This window comes from Megascapheus bottae, chromosome 15, assembly GCF_031878675.1.
Source record: "Megascapheus bottae isolate mThoBot1 chromosome 15, mThoBot2.hap1, whole genome shotgun sequence".
Taxonomy (NCBI): Eukaryota; Metazoa; Chordata; class Mammalia; order Rodentia; family Geomyidae; genus Megascapheus; species Megascapheus bottae.
Window position 1 is genome coordinate 50675844 of NC_143523.1, and position 18226 is coordinate 50694069.

At 46.8% G+C, this 18226-nt stretch overlaps 1 protein-coding gene across 4 annotated transcripts in view; it reads left to right on the plus strand.

Moving 5' to 3' along the window:
- Positions 1–18226, plus strand: part of Sh2d4b (SH2 domain containing 4B) — a 48119-nt gene that overhangs the window by 5555 nt on the left and 24338 nt on the right. For 3 of the 4 annotated variants that reach the window (XM_090346989.1, XM_090346990.1, XM_090346992.1), the window contains exons 2-5: positions 695–854; positions 1948–2095; positions 9604–9751; positions 17893–18109. In XM_090346989.1, the coding sequence (XP_090203115.1) occupies positions 695–854; positions 1948–2095; positions 9604–9751; positions 17893–18109 (673 nt within the window). The remainder of the gene's footprint in view (positions 1–694; positions 855–1947; positions 2096–9603; positions 9752–17892; positions 18110–18226) is intronic. The other variant, XM_090346991.1, reaches the window with a different exon arrangement.

Below are 18226 nucleotides of genomic sequence, written 5' to 3' on the forward strand. Positions count from 1 at the left end.
CTCTGTACAGGCTCTAGACTAGAGAGACACAAGTCAACTTCTTCCAGAGAGGGCTGCACCCCCTCTTTCTGGTGAGGGCTTCCTTCAGGAGACTCTACCTCAGATGCCAGGTCCAGCCTTGGGCACCTGTCCTAGAGACAGGTGAACAGCAGAATATTGTTTGTTCCCTATAGAGGAAGATAGAGGGTCCAGCCCTTCTGTCAGACAAGCATCTGTCTCAGGGTTCCATTTTTGTCTGACAGCAGTCTGTTCAGTGATGTGATAGTTAGGGACTCTGGGTCCAGAGTTTTAGGACCTTCCTTCTTTCCTTCCTTCCTTCCTTTCTTTCTTTCTTTCTTTCTTTCTTTCTTTCTTTCTTTCTTTCTTTCTTTCTTTCCTTCCTTCCTTCCTTCTTTCGTGGGTCATGGGGCTTGAACTCAGCTTGGGTGCTGTCCCTGAACTCTTCAGCTCAAGGCTATCATCCTACCCTTGAACCAAGCCCCACTTCCCGTTTTCTAGAGGTTAATTGGAGATAAGAATCTCAGGTCCTTTTGTGTCCGGGCTGGCTTTGAACCTTGGTCCTCAGATCTCAGCCTCCTGAGCAGCTAGGATTCCAGGCATGAGCCACAGCACCTGGCTTAGGGTATTTTTTACACATTGGACATCAGATGTGTTTCTTCTTCTTTCTCGGTTCTCCTCCCACTCGTGGGAACAGCAAGCAACAAGCACCTCCAGTGGCTGCTGGGAGCAGATGGCGAGGTCTGGGTGTGGGTCATGGGCGAAGGCCCTGGTGACAAGCCCTATGACGAGATCTCCGAGGAGCTGATTGCTGAAAGGGCTCGGCTGCAGGCGCAGAGGGAGGCCGAGGAGCTCTGGTGAGGGAAGATGGCTTGGAGAGTGCTGGGGCGGGCCCAGGTGTGGAACCTGGGGTGGGATCCAGGAAGGGAACCATCCTGTCCTCATGGCAGGGAGGAGGTAGCTGTTGGCTGTCTGAAATTCTGCTCAGATCAGGTGACAAGTAGCATCAGAGACTTGCATCAGATGAACTTGTGAGGTTAAGTATGGGTTCTACCCATCAGTTGGATTGGGGCCTCATTTTCCCCATTAGGTGTGTGTGTGTGTGTGTGTGTGTGTGTGTGTGACAACCCCTCCCATAGGCACCTGGTGTGGATTCGCCTACCTCATACACAGTACGTTCAGGCTTCTCCATTCCGTGGTTGTCATGGGAACAGTACAGCGGCCCAGGAGCCGCCCTGGTTAATCAACTTGGCCCTCTTCACATTGCCTGCATTTCTCATCACTGCACAGACACTTTAGTCCCCCATAGAGTTTGAACTCCATCTTCCTTCACCAATAGCTTTTTAGTATTGTGCACTAAATCTGCAAATTCAAGTTTGGAGTTGACTCCAATGTCCTCCATGTTAAATGATAGCGAACCAGTTTAAAAATGGTAAAGGCATGCAAAAAACATGCAAACTGGTTCTATTGAAAGGCATGAGTTATTTATAATTTTTTATGTGTGTGCATGCCTGTCAGTTCTGGTCTTGGGGCTGCAAGTGGTAGAGTGCTTGCCTAGCATGCATGAAGACCTGGGTTCGATTCCTTGGTACCACATACATAGAAAAAGCCGGAAGTGGTGCTGTGACTCGGGTGGTAGATCTCTAGCTTTGAGGAAAGCCCAAGAACAGTGCTCAATCCCTGAGCTCAAGCCCAGGACTGGCAAAAAATAAATTCTCTGATGAACATTTTGCATTCCCAGTTCTTATATTTCTGTGGCTTCTAGAATGATCTTGTAGACTTATATCCACCTATGTGAGAGTACCTATTTCTCCCCTCCTATAAACTATGGAGTTGGGTTGACCTTTGCTATCTGCCATTCTCTACTCTCTGTTTTCTTTGATATTCCATTGTGACCTAGACCTTCAGTGTTTCACTCAAGCTGGTTTCTTTTGGGCATTCTCTTGAAAGGAGACAGAAAGAGGCAGAGATCACCAAGAAGTTCCGAGATGCTCTGGCCAATGAGAAAGCCAGGATCCTGGCAGAGAAGTGGAAAGTGGAGATGGAGGACCGAAAGGCTGCCAAAATCTTGGAGGAGCGGATCCATGAGGAATTCAAGGTGAGCTACCACCTGGGCTTCTGGGTAAAGGCGCCTGCTTTCACCCACAAGGCCAACAGGGCTGGTTCAGACCTGGCCTTGGCCATTGGTTCTGTGCTTCACGATACTGGAAATCCAGCATGTCGGAGCTGAAAGGAAATGGATGCATCCTTTGAGTCCATTTATGCTTTTAGTCAGATGAGGAAACTAAAGGTCCAGCAAGGGCAGAGAATCGCCAAAGCCATGTGGACTAGTGGTGGATGTTTGGGCCAGTGGTGAGATTCTCAGTAGCGTTTGGGAAGTCAAAACACAAGGAATAGCCAGGAGCTGATTCTGTTGGCTGGAAGACCTCTCCTGCTGGATGGTCAAACTCAAGGGAATGGCTCAGGTCTTTCAGAGAGATGCCTCTTTTGTTTCTTTCTGTTTTTTCTTTTCTTTTCTTTTTCTTTTTCTTTTCTTTTCTTTTTTTTTGTTTTTTTGGTCAGTTGTAGGGCTGGAACTCTGGGCCAGGGCATTGTCTCTGAGCTCTTCAGCTCAAGACTAGCACTGTCTCACTTGAGCCACAGTGCCACTTCAGGTTTTCTGGTGGTTAATTAGACAGAAGAGTCTCACAGACTTTTTGTGCCTGGGCTGGCTTTAAACTGTGATCCTCAGATCTCAGCCTTCTGAGTAGCTAGGATTACAGGCGTGAGCCACCAGCACCTAGCCAGAAAGATGCTTCTGAGTTGAAAGAGATACACATTTACAATGGTAAGCTCCTTTTAATTAGTACCTGGAAAAGACTGACAGGCAGCTCTCAGGTTCTGGCTAGATCTAACACTGAACTTTCCTGGCGGAACTGAGCTTCCTCAGGCATGCACTTTATCTATCTATCTATCTATCTATCTATCTATCTATCTATCTATCTATTCATGTATCTAGTGCTAGAACTGGAGTTTGATCTGAAGACTTGATGCTCTTTCTTGACTTTTTAACTCAAGGTTGGCATATGAGCCACATCTCCACTTCAAGCCCTTTTGCTGGTTAATTTAGAGTTTTCTGTCCAGGGTTGACTTTAAATTGTGGTCCTCAGATCTCAGCCTTTTGAGTAGCTATGATTACAGGCCTGAGCCACCAGCACTTAACAGCAGGTGCATCAGTGGTGTCATCCATAGCATAGGGACATGGTCTTCAGTGTTAGTACCCAGGTTAGAGTTTAGTTTGGTCTCTTTGAACGAGGCTTTGGGAGGAGCTGTTATATGTAGGTACAAGTATGAGTATATTATATGACACCTGCTCATTCTAAATGGATTAAGACCCACCCCCGCGCAGAATTTCATTTTTTTTCCAGTCCTGGGGCTTGAACTTAGGACCTGAGTACTGTCCTTGGGCCTTTCTCAAGGCTAGTGTTCTATCACTTGAGCTCACAGCACCACTTCTGGCTTTTCCTTTGTATGTGATATCGAGGAATCGAACCCAGGGCTTAGGGCATGCTAGGCAAGTACTCTACTACAAGGCCACTTTCCCGGCCTAGAATCTCAAATTTTTATGAGCTAAATGTCTGAATCTTCTTCTTTATCACTTGCTTTGTACTCACATCTCTACATATACATGTATGCATGTGCTTGTAAATTTATATACATATGGATATAACATATGCAAGCATGCATATACCTACTTATACATACATTCATACATATGTATATATACACATATAGGCACACGTTTGTGCATACATATTTTGTTTTGATGAATAACTTTAATGAAGTTGCATGGATTCTGGCATTCTGGTGCAAAGGCATTTCTGTACAGGGCCAGACGATAAGTATTTCAGGCTATGGGAGTCCTGTCTTCTACATTACACCACTGGCCTCTGTCTTTGTAGTATAATAGGGATGGCAGACAATATTGAAGGACTGCATGTGGCTGCCTTCTAGTAAGACTTTATTTAAAAAAAAAAACCAAAAACAAAAAACAGACACCAGAACTGGCTTGGGAGACTTAGTTTTCAAAAATCCTGATAAAGCCTTCAGACCTTTTTATGAGCATCTCCTGTGAATGCAGATACGGTCCTGTGGAGCAGGGATGCGTGGTGTCATGCTTACTGAAAGCAAGAATGATTCTGTAATCATATGTCCAATCCAGTCCACGGTGGGGGAGAGATCTGTGTTATTGGTTTGGCTAATGACTGCTGTAGTATGCTAGCTGGAATACCAATTCCTTTTCACTCTCTCCAGCAGTGACCATATCTGCTTCCCAGTGGGTTCCCTCCACCACAAGGCTGAACCCAGATGCTGGGAGCTGAATTTGGTAGAGCTGGGCACATAAAGGGGATTGTGTTCCTGGTGGAGATTCCCTGGCTGATGGCCTCCCCAATTTTTGGTGATAGAAGCGGTGATAAATTTTAGGGGGGCTCTGTGCCAAGACTAGTCGCGGAGTCAGTAAAGCTACCTAGCCTCACCTGGTCTTTGAATTTGAGGTACTCAAATGTAGAATGTTGGTGTTATTTCCAATGAAAGAAAGTAGTTCTGATGTGCTGGTTTTTAAAATATTATTTGTTAAATGTGAATGTTTCAACTTTAATAGAAATGGTCATCCTGATATGGGCTGCCATTATTCTGAGGAGGCTCAGAAACTCGCATTGTGTTGAGAGTCCTGGAGGGGCTGTGCAGGGCAATATCTGTGGTGAATGTCCAATTTGGGGTCAGCCCAGATTTACCATCTGGGGTATCTGGGTGAGATCTGTTCCTGACCCACTGGCTTGCCACTATGTCAGGCTCTTCATCCCAGGAGACAGTTAAGCATAGGTTTGGAACATTATCTGAAAAGTTTCTGTAGAAGATTCCAGATGGCTCATGGTAAATTTTTACTACTGTTCCCTCTGTGAGGTAACACTTATTTCTCCTCATGTTGAGCCCATGCTGGCTTTGAGACCTCCTTTGATGTCTACAACACAGTAGAAATGACTCAAATGCCACTTAACTTAAAAAAAAATTAGCTCGGTGCTGAGAGCTGTCATCCTAGCTACTCAGGATGCTGAGATTTGGAGGATTACAGTTTGAAGCCAGCATGGGTGGAAAAATTTATGAGACTCCATACTTTAATTAACCTAGGGCCACAAAAGGTGAGCAGAAGGCATCAAAAGAGACAGTCCCAGCTGAACAAGCAAGTTGAGCAAGTACTAGCAAAAAATAAGATAATATAAATGTGTGTATTTACAGATGATTCATTTAAGCAAACAAATTAAATAATGATTAATTATTTCTGAGATGGAATCTCATAATATAGCCCAAGCTGTTCTCGAGATCTTCTTGCCTCAGCATCCTAAGGGATTACAGGTGTGGCCACCAATTTCTATTTATAAAACGATTTCAATATATAAAAATGTAGAAAATAGCACAAATATATGTGAGCATGCAACTCACAAGTTCAACAAATATAAATAATCTCCCATGTGTGCTTTACACTTCAGAAATGATTCTGAAACTGCTGAAATATAATCTTTATATTCTTTCTCTCCCTCCTTTCTAATGCCTAGTGGTTCCTCCCTTCCTCTTTCTTTGCATGCTGGTTCTAGGGCTTGAACTCAGTTCCTAGACACTATCCCTAAACTTCTTTTTTTTCCCCCTCAAGATTGCCACTGTACCACTTGAGCCACAGCTCCACTTCCTGCTTTTTTGTTGGATATTTGGAGAGTCTCATTGACTTTCCTGCCCAGGCTGGTTTTAACCCCCAGTCCTCATAGCTTAGCCTTCTGACTAGCTGGGATTACAGGTGTGAGCCACTGGTGACTGGCTCCTGTTTCTATTTTATAAAATGTACAAAGCCATAAAAACATAACAAGTTTTACAAATTGTATAATATATAATATAATATTTCATTGTGTTCAAATTTTATTCATTTCTGCTTTTATTTATTTATTTATTTTTTCAATTACTTTCTGATGAATTTAGGCTGTTTTCATTTTGGGCTAGTATAAAATATACTGTAATCGTAGATATCTTGAGACTGCTTTCTTGTACATGTATGGTATTTTCTTTTCTTTGTTGGAACTCATGTTTGAACTTGGAATCTTACCTTTAGTGATATATGCTACTTGTAGATGTATTTTATCTGTGCAACTCTTAAAGACAGACTATGTAAGATTTGCAGCTTCTAACCGCCTCTCTTGCAATGCTCTTTTTTGGGGAGCTGACTTATGATGAACCCACTATGGTAGAATACCATGCTGTAAAAACAAAACAGAACAAACCCAAGTTAATCTCAGCAACAAAGCAGCTAAGATAAGGGCACTTGAAGTGATGGACATATCACCATTTTCTTCCTCATGCCACTAGCCCATCTCAACCATGGGGTTGACCTCAGCTGAGACCATATGGTAGAGAAAAGCCATCCACCAAACTCTGCCTGTATCATTAACCCATACAGCCAGAAGAAGTAAAATTGCTACTGTCAGCAGTTATAGTTTCTGGTAGTTAGTTGCTCAGCAATAGGTAACGGAAGCCAGCTTTGCCAAAGGGATTTAGGATGTCTGGATTGGGTGAGTGGAGATAAGCAATCATATGTACCTCTCTCCCTGCTTTTCATGCTCTATGAAACAGAGCTCATGTCTGAAATCCAAAGATGGCTATAGAAGAGCTCAAGTTTTGCCTTCCTATGACTCCCACGTGTGAGTCCCATCGAGACTAAACCGTCTAAATCAGATCATGGCCTGGTTTCTGTGCACCACTAGCTCATGCCTGTAAACCTAACAACTCAGGAGGTTGAGATCTGAGGATCGGGTTTGAAGCTAGCTGGGGGCAGGAAACTCTGTGAGATTCTTATATCTAATTAAGCACCGAAAAAGCTGAAAGTGGAACTGGGGCTCAAGTGATAGAGCACTAGCCTTGAGAAGAAAAAGCTCAGGAACATTGTCCAGGCCCTGAGTTTCCAGTCCCAGGACTGGCTCCAAATTAAAAAAGAATGGCCTAGTTGATCATTGTTTCAGTCCTTGTTTTGAGAGGGGGATCCAGAGATGTTGTTACCACTCTTATCATTGGTCAGGATAAAAGTCCTTTTTGTATCCTGAGTAGACCACTCAGGTCCCTTCAGGTATGGTCCTTTGTCATAAAGATTTTGTCTATCAGTCCTGTGCTCCCTACATTGTAAGGCGGTTGCCATTACTGCAGAGAGGATGGTTTCTAGGAGATACACATCCAAAATGGAAACAGGCATGTTAGCCCCTCTTATTTTTTAGTTAAGTCCTGGGCCCAAGCAAACAGCAAAAGTAGCTTCTAAGCACCTCTCACAGTATTGTAGCAACACAAATGATGGCCTTGCTGGCTGCTGGTGACACACACACACACACACACACATATACACACTTATAACAATAGCTTATAACCCTTATAACACTTGTAGCTACTCATGAGGCTGTGACCTAAGGATTGCAGTTTGAAGCAAGCTCAGGCATGAAAATCTGTGAGACTCTAATCTCCCATAACCACCAACAATCTGGAAGTAGAGCTGTGTCTCAAGTGATGGAGTACTAATCTTGAGCACAAAAGCTAAGATACAGCACCCAGGCCCTGCGTTCAAGGCAAGTGCCAAATGCACCAGTCTGTTGATTCATGAGTCAGGTAGGGTTTCTTCCTGAAGTAGCATTTGTCTCCACGACATTGTCCATGACCCAGGCCTCTGCAGTATGCCATTACCGATCTGTTAGTAGGCGAAGGGAATTTGAAGCTGGACAGCTCAGAGGGCTTTGGGCAGCTACCCTTTTCTGGATGGAGTGGGAGTGTTTGTATATCTCCTTTTGGCTGGGTTGGCCTTTGGCTGTTCAAAGTTATCCTCCAGTATCTCAGAGTGGCCAAAAAATTCTGATCATTGAGATAACAGTGAGGACTTTTAGGCAATTTCAGTTAGTGTGGATTGAATCATTTTAGCAAGACCTTGGCGAGAAAGACACAATTCTGTGTGTTTGTAGTTGTGAAATGTTTTCCTTTTGTCATCCCTTTGCTTGTAAAGAGCTTGCCTTTGTCACTGTAAATGGCTAGTCATTTTTCCTTTGAAAGAAAGTTGCTGCAGACCTCTGACATCCTGGGTGCTGCTTCATTCTTAAAGTGAAGAGGTGGCACTGTCATTTTTATGTCACTTAGTGTCCTCCTTCACATGAGTCATAGCTGGGTGGAGTAAGAGAACCACTGTTATCTGAGGTAGGGAGACTGCACTTATCCATAGCCCTGGCCTTGACCTTTCTCTGTGTTCTATTATGACATGAATCATGTCCCCCATAAATCCACAGATTGAAGCCCTAACTCCTGGTACCTCAGAATATAACTATTTGGACATAGGGAGTTCACAGGAGTCATTTAAGCTAAAATGAAATCTTTTGGATGAATTGGGCCCAAATTCAATAAGACTGGTGTTCTTAAAAAAGGGGGCAATTGGACAAAGATGGACATATACACACACAGAGAACAAGCCTGTATGTGGATAAGATAGGGGGAGGGGGTTGCTTGCAGACTAAGGAGAAAGGCCTCAAATGAACCTCTGTAAAAGAAAAAAAAATATTATCCAAACTCCAAATGTATCGCGTACACACACAGATGTGTTAACATGAACCCCCCTTATAGATCTAATTGATACTATAAATAATTTTTTTTCATACAAAGAATGAAGCCAGCTTTTCTGATGTGCAGACTGCAGGATTATGAGGACATGTAGTTGTCTCGCTTAAGCTCCTCAGCCTGTGGGGCTTGGCTAGGAAATCCATTCCATAAGTGCAAGGCAGTTAGAACAGGGGTGGAGACACAGGTTGACTGGCCAAGTGCAAGACCCCAGTGGGCGGGCCCTTCACAAAGAGCATGTCAGGTGTTGTGATCACTGTAGGAGGTCACAAAAACCCACAGCAGCCTAGGAAGGGCTGGGCCTGGGTGAGGAGTAGTTTCTGTGCTTCTGCAATGTGGATGAAGGTATATAGAACTTTACAGTCAAGCTCAGCTCCTTTCAGCTCCTAGTCTTGGAGAACTGGTGCTTCAGTTTTGTGTCAGTAAATAACTCTCTGTGCTAGCATCTCTTATTTTAAAACCAACCCTTCTGATCCCCACCCCCACTCCATCCTTGTATTTTCCGTGAGCTTTCAGCCCCCAACTCAGCTCCTTCCCACTGGACATTTCCTGTTGAAGGAACAGAATGAGTCACTGTGGTCATGCCATGTCATCAAGAGCACCCTGTTACCTTTTTTTTTTTTTTTTTTAAACCAGTCCCAGGACTTGAACTCAGGGCGTGGGCACTGTCCTTGGACATGTTTTGCTCAAGGCTAGCACTCTGCTTCTTGAGCCACAGCGCCCCCTCCTGCATTTTCTGTGTATGTGGTACCAAGAAATTGAACTCAGGGCTTTTGTGCATGCTAGGGAAACACTCCTACCACTAGGCTACGCTCTGGCCTCCCCCTCCCCTTTATCTGACCCAACAGGCATCATGTTGTGTGTGTGCTTAACCCAAATCTGCTGCAGCCTCCCAGAGGCCCTGCTTCCCTCTAATGCCAGTCTATCCTTGCCACTTTCTAGAGGAAAGAGGAAGAGGAGAGGAAGCGAGGAGAAGAGCAGATTCGCCTCCAGGAGGAGCAGAGGGCCATGGAACTCTACTGGACTCTCAAGCAAGCCCACTTCCACTGCCAAGCCAGTGAGAAGGAGGAACGAGAGTGGGAAGAGCAACGTGAGTCACGCGCACTGCACCCCACCACACCACATCCACTGAGGACCCACTCAGCCACCCTGAATGTCCTGATGTCCTCCCCCTACACACACATAAGGCTTTGCCCATGTGTACAGGACTACTGGGGACCCAGCAAAGAAGGGCATCAGGCGCAAGAGACTTACATGTCTCTTCCAGAGATTTCTTGCATTAAAAACATGCGTGCTAGGATGGCAGAGCTGCCAATAGCTTCCTGGCTCTCTGCTGTGCTCTGGGGATCCAGCCATGAGTATCATGGTTCCTGTGTTGCAGGCATAGAATCACATAGACACATCATGGGCAAAGCTCATTTTTTATCAAGCACAGGCTCCAAGGCAAGGCAGTTCCACTGAGAACTTCCTAGTCAAAGGTTTTTAACTGTTGTTGTTGTTGTAGCTTTTGTTTCTTTTTTTGCCCCGCAGTATTAAAGCTTGAACTCAGGATCATGTTGTAGCTTGGAGCTTGGCTTTCCTGTGCACAGTTCTCCTCCCCCCTCTCTCCTTTTAATCATGGGGCTTAGATCCAGGACTCGGCACTGTCCCTGAGCTTTTTTGTTCAAGGTTACCACTCAACCACTTTGAGCCACAGTGCCACTTGGGGTTTTTGTTTTGTTTCTGGTCTGGTAGTTAATTGGAGATCAGAGCCTCATGAACTTTCCTGCCCAAGCTGGCTTTGAACTGTGATCCTCAGATCTCAGCCCCTATCTGCCACTTATCCCCGCATCTTTTTGTGTTCCTTTGCATGAAGGTTTTTTTAAAGGTAAGAATTACAGAATATTAGAAAATGACAACAACCTGTTCTTACCTATATTCAATTATATGTCCCTAACCTTGAGAATTCACAAAGCTTTAGGATAATTGTTGCTGGTATGAATAGAATCTGCCTTGGGACAGTGTGGGTTTTGGTGATTCTGAGAGAAACTGAAATGGAAGCACTCACTGTGCAGGTGGACAGGGTAATCAGCAGCAGTGAAGGTTTTCTTTCTTCCTTGCTGCTGGACCTGTGCTTCTGCCTGAGGACTAGACTTGGATATAGGGCATCAGGGTCCCAGGGCATCCACAGAGGAAGTTGACACTGCCAAGCAGCCCTGGACTCTCCCCTCTCCAGGAGTGGAATGGAGGTTCTAGGAGCACCTGTCAGGATATTTGGAAAAACAGCATTGTTTGGATCAGCCCAAGAAAGGGCCACAGAGGTTCAGGGGGTGATGGGGAGAACCAGCTCCATGCTGATCCTAGGGTCAGTGAGTTCTTCCACAGTGCTTCCTCTCCCATAACTTGTGGGAGGAGCTCTTGAGCTCCTACTGTATACTTACTACACTAGGTACATTTCCTGTACCTAGGGGCTCACGTGACAAGTTGTTACAAGCTAATGAGATGTCCCAATAGAGGGCTATGCAAACACATGGAGTGGGAGGGAGGCAGGGAGGAGATCCATACTACTTGTGGAGTAGTAGGTGGTATTTATTTTGGGAAACTTGGGTAGAATGCAAGGAAAGGTGTCATATTAGAGGGAATCGCCCCGAGCAAAATAAGATTATTGTATTGGTCTATTTTCCTGATATGCTCACAAAATACCAGAGACTGGAGATTTCAGAAAGAAAAGAGTTGTGGAGATTAGAAGTCGGGAGAGCCTGGCTCTAGCGAGGGCTCCACTGGTGGATGATATCCTAGAGGAATCTTGTAGGAGGCAGAGTTCATGCAGTGAGACAGGGAGCCAGACAGCAGTTTAGGGGCCAGTCTCGATCTTCTAGCAAACTTGTTCTTCCCATGAGAACTACTTTAATGTACTTTCCACTTTCCTGCTAGGGTCTATTAAATTTTTTTTTTTTTGTGCCATCCTGGGGCTAGGACCCAGGGCCTGGATGCTGTCCCTGAGCTTTTTTTTCAAGGCTGATGTTCTGCCACTCAAGTCACTGCCCCACTCACTTCTAGCTTTTTGGTGGTCAATCAGAGATAAGAATCTCAAGGACTTTTCTGCTGGAGCTGATGACCATGGTTTGAAGCCAGCCTGGACAGGACTGTCCACAAGACTCTTTAAGATTCTTATCTTCAGTCTGTTTCATCATTTACCCATCAAGAACCCAAGGTCATGACTGTATTATAACATGTTCCATGACTGTTGCAATCCCATTTGACTATAGGTTAACTGTGTTCCCTAAAGTTCCACATATGGTGTGGCAATACTAAGAGGCAGAGTGGCCTTTCACAATGGATCCGAGCTGGCCAGTGGTGGCTCACACCTGTACTCCTAGCTACTCAGGAAGCTGAAGATTACAGTTCCTAGGCACACTGGGCAGGAAAGTCTGTGATACTCTTGTCATTAGTCCTGGATGCCCAGGCACTGGCTTGACCAGGCCTGCCCAGAGGCTTGGGGAATGGATGTTGTACAGATAACTCTGTGTTGTTTGCCGCAGCCACACAGGCCAGGGTTCATCAAGGTGTGCCATAGGGGAAAGGGCTCAGGTAAGAGGACACAGGAGGCGATCTCACTTCACTCACAATGGCCTAAATGGAATCTGGAACCCAATGTCCCCACAGCCACACCCCTAACCAGCCCTGGCCTGCTCACTCATCAAGAGATAGTGGAGAAGACGTTATGTTTTCTTGTGGTCTCCCAGCTTCTCCCAGTTCCAGCCTCAGTAGCTCATGGGGAGAGCGTCTGGTCCGCGCTTTTAGACGCTGGACCATACCTCTGCCGAGACCTCATTCCTGGAGATTTCCTTGGAGGAACCCACGGGTGGTCCCGGCCAGCTCAGGGCAGGCCTACAAAACCCAGGGAGGCTCTCAGATCTCCCGTGGCCCAGCCCAGACCCCCCGTGCTGAGGCTCTCAGGTTCAGAGTGAGAACATCCACTAAGAACCCCTCACAGCAGGCTGTGGCAACAAGAGAGCCTGGACAACATAATGGCACCGTGGGGCTCAGCCTGGCTCTACCTATGGCTACAGAGGAGTTACTGGACGATCCAGTAACTGCTGAGGAACCGGATGTCCCCCTGCTAACCTCAGCCTTGATAACCGAAGATGACCTAGCTGCTGTGGACCTTGAACTGGCTGCCATGCTCACATACCCTGAGGGAGGCCAATCTCCAGCTCAGGTGGAAGACGGAGGGCTTTTCAGTGAACTGGAGGCTGTGGACTTCGAACTGGCCCTTCTGTCATTGGCCATGGCAGAGCAGTACCTGGCAATGGCAGCAACAGAGTTCTCGCTGGATCTCGACACGAACTACTCCCTGTCCTGAGACGGACTTCACTTCTTTTTGACTCTCCTGGCTGCTTTAGAGATCCACTTGGCTCTGCTCTCCACTAAACCCCTCCCACCTCTACCAAGCCAGGAGAACTGAGCTCCGAGAAGCTCCTGTTCAACACAAAATGCTTCCTTCCCTCCCTTTGGAAAACACCTGTTTCTTTCGTCTTCCTCTTTTCTTCAGTACTCCATACGTAACTTTTTTTTTTTTTGCCAATCCTGAGCCTTCAACTCCAGGCCTGAGCACTGTCCTTGAACTTTTTCAAGGCTAGAGCCCTATCACTGGAGCCATAGCACCATTTCCCACTTTTTTCTACATATGTGGTACGGAGGAATGGAAGCTGGGTCGACTCATGCTAAGCTAGCACTCCTACCACTAGGCCAAACTCCTGGCCCCGATATGTAACTTTTTAAGTAGTCATTTTAATAAATGTTCATTGTTTATTCAGAAACAAATTGGTCTTAGCTGGATGCTTGTGGCTCCTCCTGTCTCTATTCTTAGCTACTCAGGAGGCTGAGATCTGAGGATCGAGGTTTGAAACCTGAGTAGCTAAGATTATAGACATAACTAAGCCACCGATGCTCAAGTACAAATCAAGAAATTGAGAGGTCAAGGCCAGGCCCTGTCACAAGATGAGATAAACTCCAAGCTTGTCACTAAAATCTAACACAGCTATTTTCCTTAATATGAAGAATTTAGGGATCCATTACTCTGAGGAGAAGACATAGTTTTAATAAAACAGCCAAATTAAGTTCTCCAAGGTAAAAATAAAAGGACATTACCTCTTTTAGTATGACGGGTACAGTTAGTACTTAGTCTTCATCCCAGGTTTCTGGCTTCTCTGAATAGATCAGACATTTAATATTTTTTAGGCCATTTAATAGGCCAGCTCATTTAATATTTTTTCAACTTTGGCCTTGTAGGAGTGTAGAGTTAAATGATGTCCTGTGGTCCAGAGATTTAGCAATGAGCCCGGAAATGCTATTATTCATAAACATTGGCCATTTATTAGTATTGTTGTGTGGTTAGAAATGTAAGTGAGATTTTAGAGCAAATAGCAAGACCTATATTCACTCCTCTCTTTGTGCATGCGTGTGTGTGTGTGTGTGTGTGTGTGTGTGTGTGTGTGTGTGTTGGTTCTGGAACTTGAACTTAGAGCCATTTGCTCTTTCTTAGCATTTTTGCTCAAGGCTATTACTCTACCATTTGAACCACAATTCCACTTCTGGCTTTGTACTGGTTGATTGGCAATAAAAGTCTCTAGATTTCTTTGCCATGCTGGCTTGGAACTCCCATGCTTAGATCTCAGCCAACTGAATGGCTAGGACTATGGGTGTGAAACACTCTGCAGCCCAGCTTAGCCTTGTCTTTGGTTCCATTTGGGATGTGGTTCCCAACAAACAGCAGAATCCTATTCCCTCATCCTTGCCCATGAGAATGTTGACAGAGCTCAGTGAAAACCGCGCGCGCGCGCGCGAGTGTGTGTGTGTGTGTGTGTGTGTGTGTGTGTGTGTGTGTGTGTGTGTGTGCAGGCTTAGCCAGGGGTCCTGTGATGTTTCCATTCCCTTCCGTCTTAAAGAGAATACCTGGATTCAGGTTCAAATTCGGATTTAAAGTGCAGTAGGCTTTACAGAGGCTATGTGTGGTTGAACTGGTGAGGATCGCCTTTGGCCTGGCAGAGGCATGGGGCAAAGCACCACTTGTGTTGAGAAGGTCAGCTCAAGGGCAGTACAAAGGCAGAAATTTTTCAATCTGCTGGGAGGGAGAGCTGATATGGACACAATTGCTGCTTGATTTTAAGAGGTGATGTCCCCATAAATCCATTGTAAGTAAAACAAAATGTGTAAGCTCAGAGCACACTGAATCTCTTTCAGGGGAGAGAATGTCCTGGGTGGGCTCCCTTTACTCTCCCTGCCCCCACGACCCCCAACGGATAGGGAATTTCAGCTTGTTGCTGGGGTGGGGGAGCTGTTTAGCATGTAGCCAGCCCTGGAAAAGGATCTAAATTCAAAGTGTGACGCACGATTCCAAGTCATTTTCATCGCTTTCACAACCCTGCAAAAAAGGAAACTCTTAAACCATGGTAGATCAGGGACCATCTGCAGTCTGAAGTATACTCCTGGCTGACGCACTTTGGGCGTTATAATTCTGACGAATGTTTGTCTGAGCCCTTCCGTATGCCATGTGTGCCTTGTTCAGGGTTTTGCCACCTCCATCACTCTAGAATGCTTAGGGGCTTAGTTTCCCAAGTTGGAGTCATTCCATTTCTCCTGTAGTGCTGAGACTCCTGCAGTTATGCCTGTTGGCCACAAGATGGCACTGTGAGCAGTCATCAGGCAGTATTAGCTGGACAAGGATGGTTGGCCATTATTCTCAGGAATCTTGAGTAGGGCAGAGAGACCCCTTTTTCCTTGGCTCAGTTAGCTGTGGAGAAACTTTGCTTTAGTGCCAACCCATACATTTTTGCAGGTGACAAGGGCTCCAACAGCTGGAGTGTCACTTTTTTTTAATTCAAGTCTGGCATTCTACCATTTGAGCCACATCTCCACTTCTGGATTTTTGCTGGTTGGTTGGAGGTGAGAGTTTCATGCACTTTTCTGCCTACCTTGGCTGTCTTTGAACCTTGATCTTCAGATCTCATCCCCCTGAGTAGCTGGGGTGACAGGTGTGAGTCCCGTATGACTCGGTTCAAATCTGTCTTTTCAAAGTTCAAACGCCATGCTGCACTCAGAGGTGATGCCTTTTCGCGGCTCTCAATCTCCTCTTTGCAAGCACAGCAGAACATGTCAGTGGGTACTTTAGAGGTCTCAGAGCAGCCCTTTCTGTTTTTTCTAGTCTTCCTTCTTATCCCTTCTCTGACTGACCCATGGGCTAGAGGGAGCTGGGTTTCTGGGTCTGACTTTAGAACCCCAGGTGTCAGCCAGATGTCTCAGCAGGCGAAGGTGTCCCTTCCACCCATGGTTTGTTGATGTGTTCCTCAGCGGACCCCGTAGGCTCTCTGAAATCTTGCCATACCCATTTCCTTTAGCACCAGCCACACAGCATCCCTACTCTGTGCCCTTGCTGAAGTAGAGAAATACAATTCTTCTGTCATCCTACGATGAGCATGCACCCCCTGGCGTCATGTGGTCCTTGGCTTGCTCAGTCTTAAGAGATGGCAACAACCAGGCTCTAAGTGAGTGTGTACATTGTGCCCACACAGGAAACTGACAAAAACTCATCTTTTCGCAACTCCTGGCCTGCTTGTACCTGTGGAGATGTTAACTGCTCACAGGGATTCTGTCAAAGGGAAAACAGTTGGGCGCTGGTGGTTCACGCCTGTAATCATAGTTACTCAGGGGGCTGAGATCTGAAGATCACAGTTCAATGCCAGCCTGAGCAGGAAAGTCCATGAGACTTATCTTACTTCCAATTAACCACCAGAAAGCTGGAAGTGACACTGTGGCTCTAAGTGGTAGAGTGCTAGCCTTGAGTGAAAAAGCTCAGGGACAGTGTCTAGGCCCTGAGCTCAAATCCCACAGCAGAGAGAGAGGGAGGGAGGGAGGGAGGAGAGAGAGAGAGAGAGAGAGAGAGAGAGAGAGAGAGAGAGAGAGAGAGAGAGAGAGAGAGAGAGAGAGAGGGGGGGGGGGGAGAGCGCGCATATATCTTCAGCATAGAGAGCAGAGCAGGAGTCCTGAGCAGGGGATAGCAGTGTCTCTCTTTCTTCTCAGGATTGGGGAAACTAAGATCCATAGAGATGAAAAGTTGATTTCAGAGCAGGAGTCAAGGGCTTAAATCCGTATCTGTCTGTCACCATCTTGCTGTCCCCTGGGGACTAAAGTCCTCATTGTTACCAGACCTGAATAGGACCTGGGGTTTTAGTCCAGCTTGTAATGGAGTCCCTGCAAAGCTTGTTGTGGGGCAGGCTGACCCAGTCAGTCTCCCACACAATGTCTGGCAGATTTCATGGGGTTCGTCCTGTCTGAGACATACAGATGAGTCAGCGGATCCCCGAAGCCCAGCTTTCCTTCCTGGAATGGCCTTCTGCTTCTTTTTGTTCTTGAGAAAAATCTATCTTTGCCTGTGGTCTTGGTTCATTTTGTGTTGTTGTGCCGAACACCTGAGGCTGCTCATTGAGAGAGGAAACCAGCTGATTTTGTCTCATGGTTCTTGGAAGTCCAAGGGCAAGAGGAGAGCTCGAGGGAGTACAGAAGGCCGAAGCTCCTTTCACCACCTGCTCTCCATGAACGAATCCATTCCGTGAACTTTTTAAGAATGCTACCTGCCATGTCCCCTGCCCCTGCCCCGACCCTGCTACATCAAAGTGAGTTTCAGCATGAGTTGGGGGTAGGGAAAATCAAGTCTGTACCCTCAAACACAGATCTAAGGAGATTCTCCTGCCATGCTGTGTGATTACGAGCTCTGATACTAGTGTGTGTGTGTGTGTGTGTGTGTGTGTGTGAGACAGAGAGAGAGAGAGAGAGAGAGAGAGAGAGAGAGAGAGAGAGAGAGAGAGAGAGAGAGAGAGAGAGAGAGACAGACAGACAGAGAGAGAGAGCGAGCGAGCCTTAGGGTTTGAGTTCTTGGTTGACCTCTTCCACTCCGGGCTGGCCCTCTGTCACACGCAGCTCACACACGGTGTTTTCCAGCCCCTTTGGCCATGACAAGTGCCTTGAGGAATACCAAATGCAGAAGGCCAGCGAGAAAGGAGTCTTGGGTCTTGAACCTGCAGAGTGTCAGCTGTCAGATGTTCGCGTCTTCTCCGTCCTCCTGGGGCTGGGGCCCAGGGCTCCCTGCAGCCCGTGGAGGTGCCAGCCCGGGGTGGGGGGGTCACGGCTTGCCGTCCAGGCTGGCCCAGCGCGCAGCCCCGGAGGCCCATGCGCTCCTCTTCTTCTTCCCAGTGCGCAGATCCAAGGCGGCCGACGAAGAGCGGAGCCGCGGGGCGCAGCGCGCTCGGGACGAGTCCAGGCGCCACTCGCTGCGGGCCATTCAGGAGGGCATGGTCGCCGGCCTCAGTTCCCTGTTCCAGGAGCTCGGCCAGAGCCCCGCGCAAGAGGCCCGACTCTGCCACCATCTCCCCGGCCCTGGTCCCCCACCTCCCTGCGCGCGGCTGGCCAGGTGGGTCCGCAGGGCGCTGGGCTCCTATGGCCTCTCCGTGGGCCGCAGGCCGGGGTGGGGGAGGAGGAGGGGAAGGGGTGGGCTGGACAGGCGTGGAAGACTTAACTTTGTCTGGGG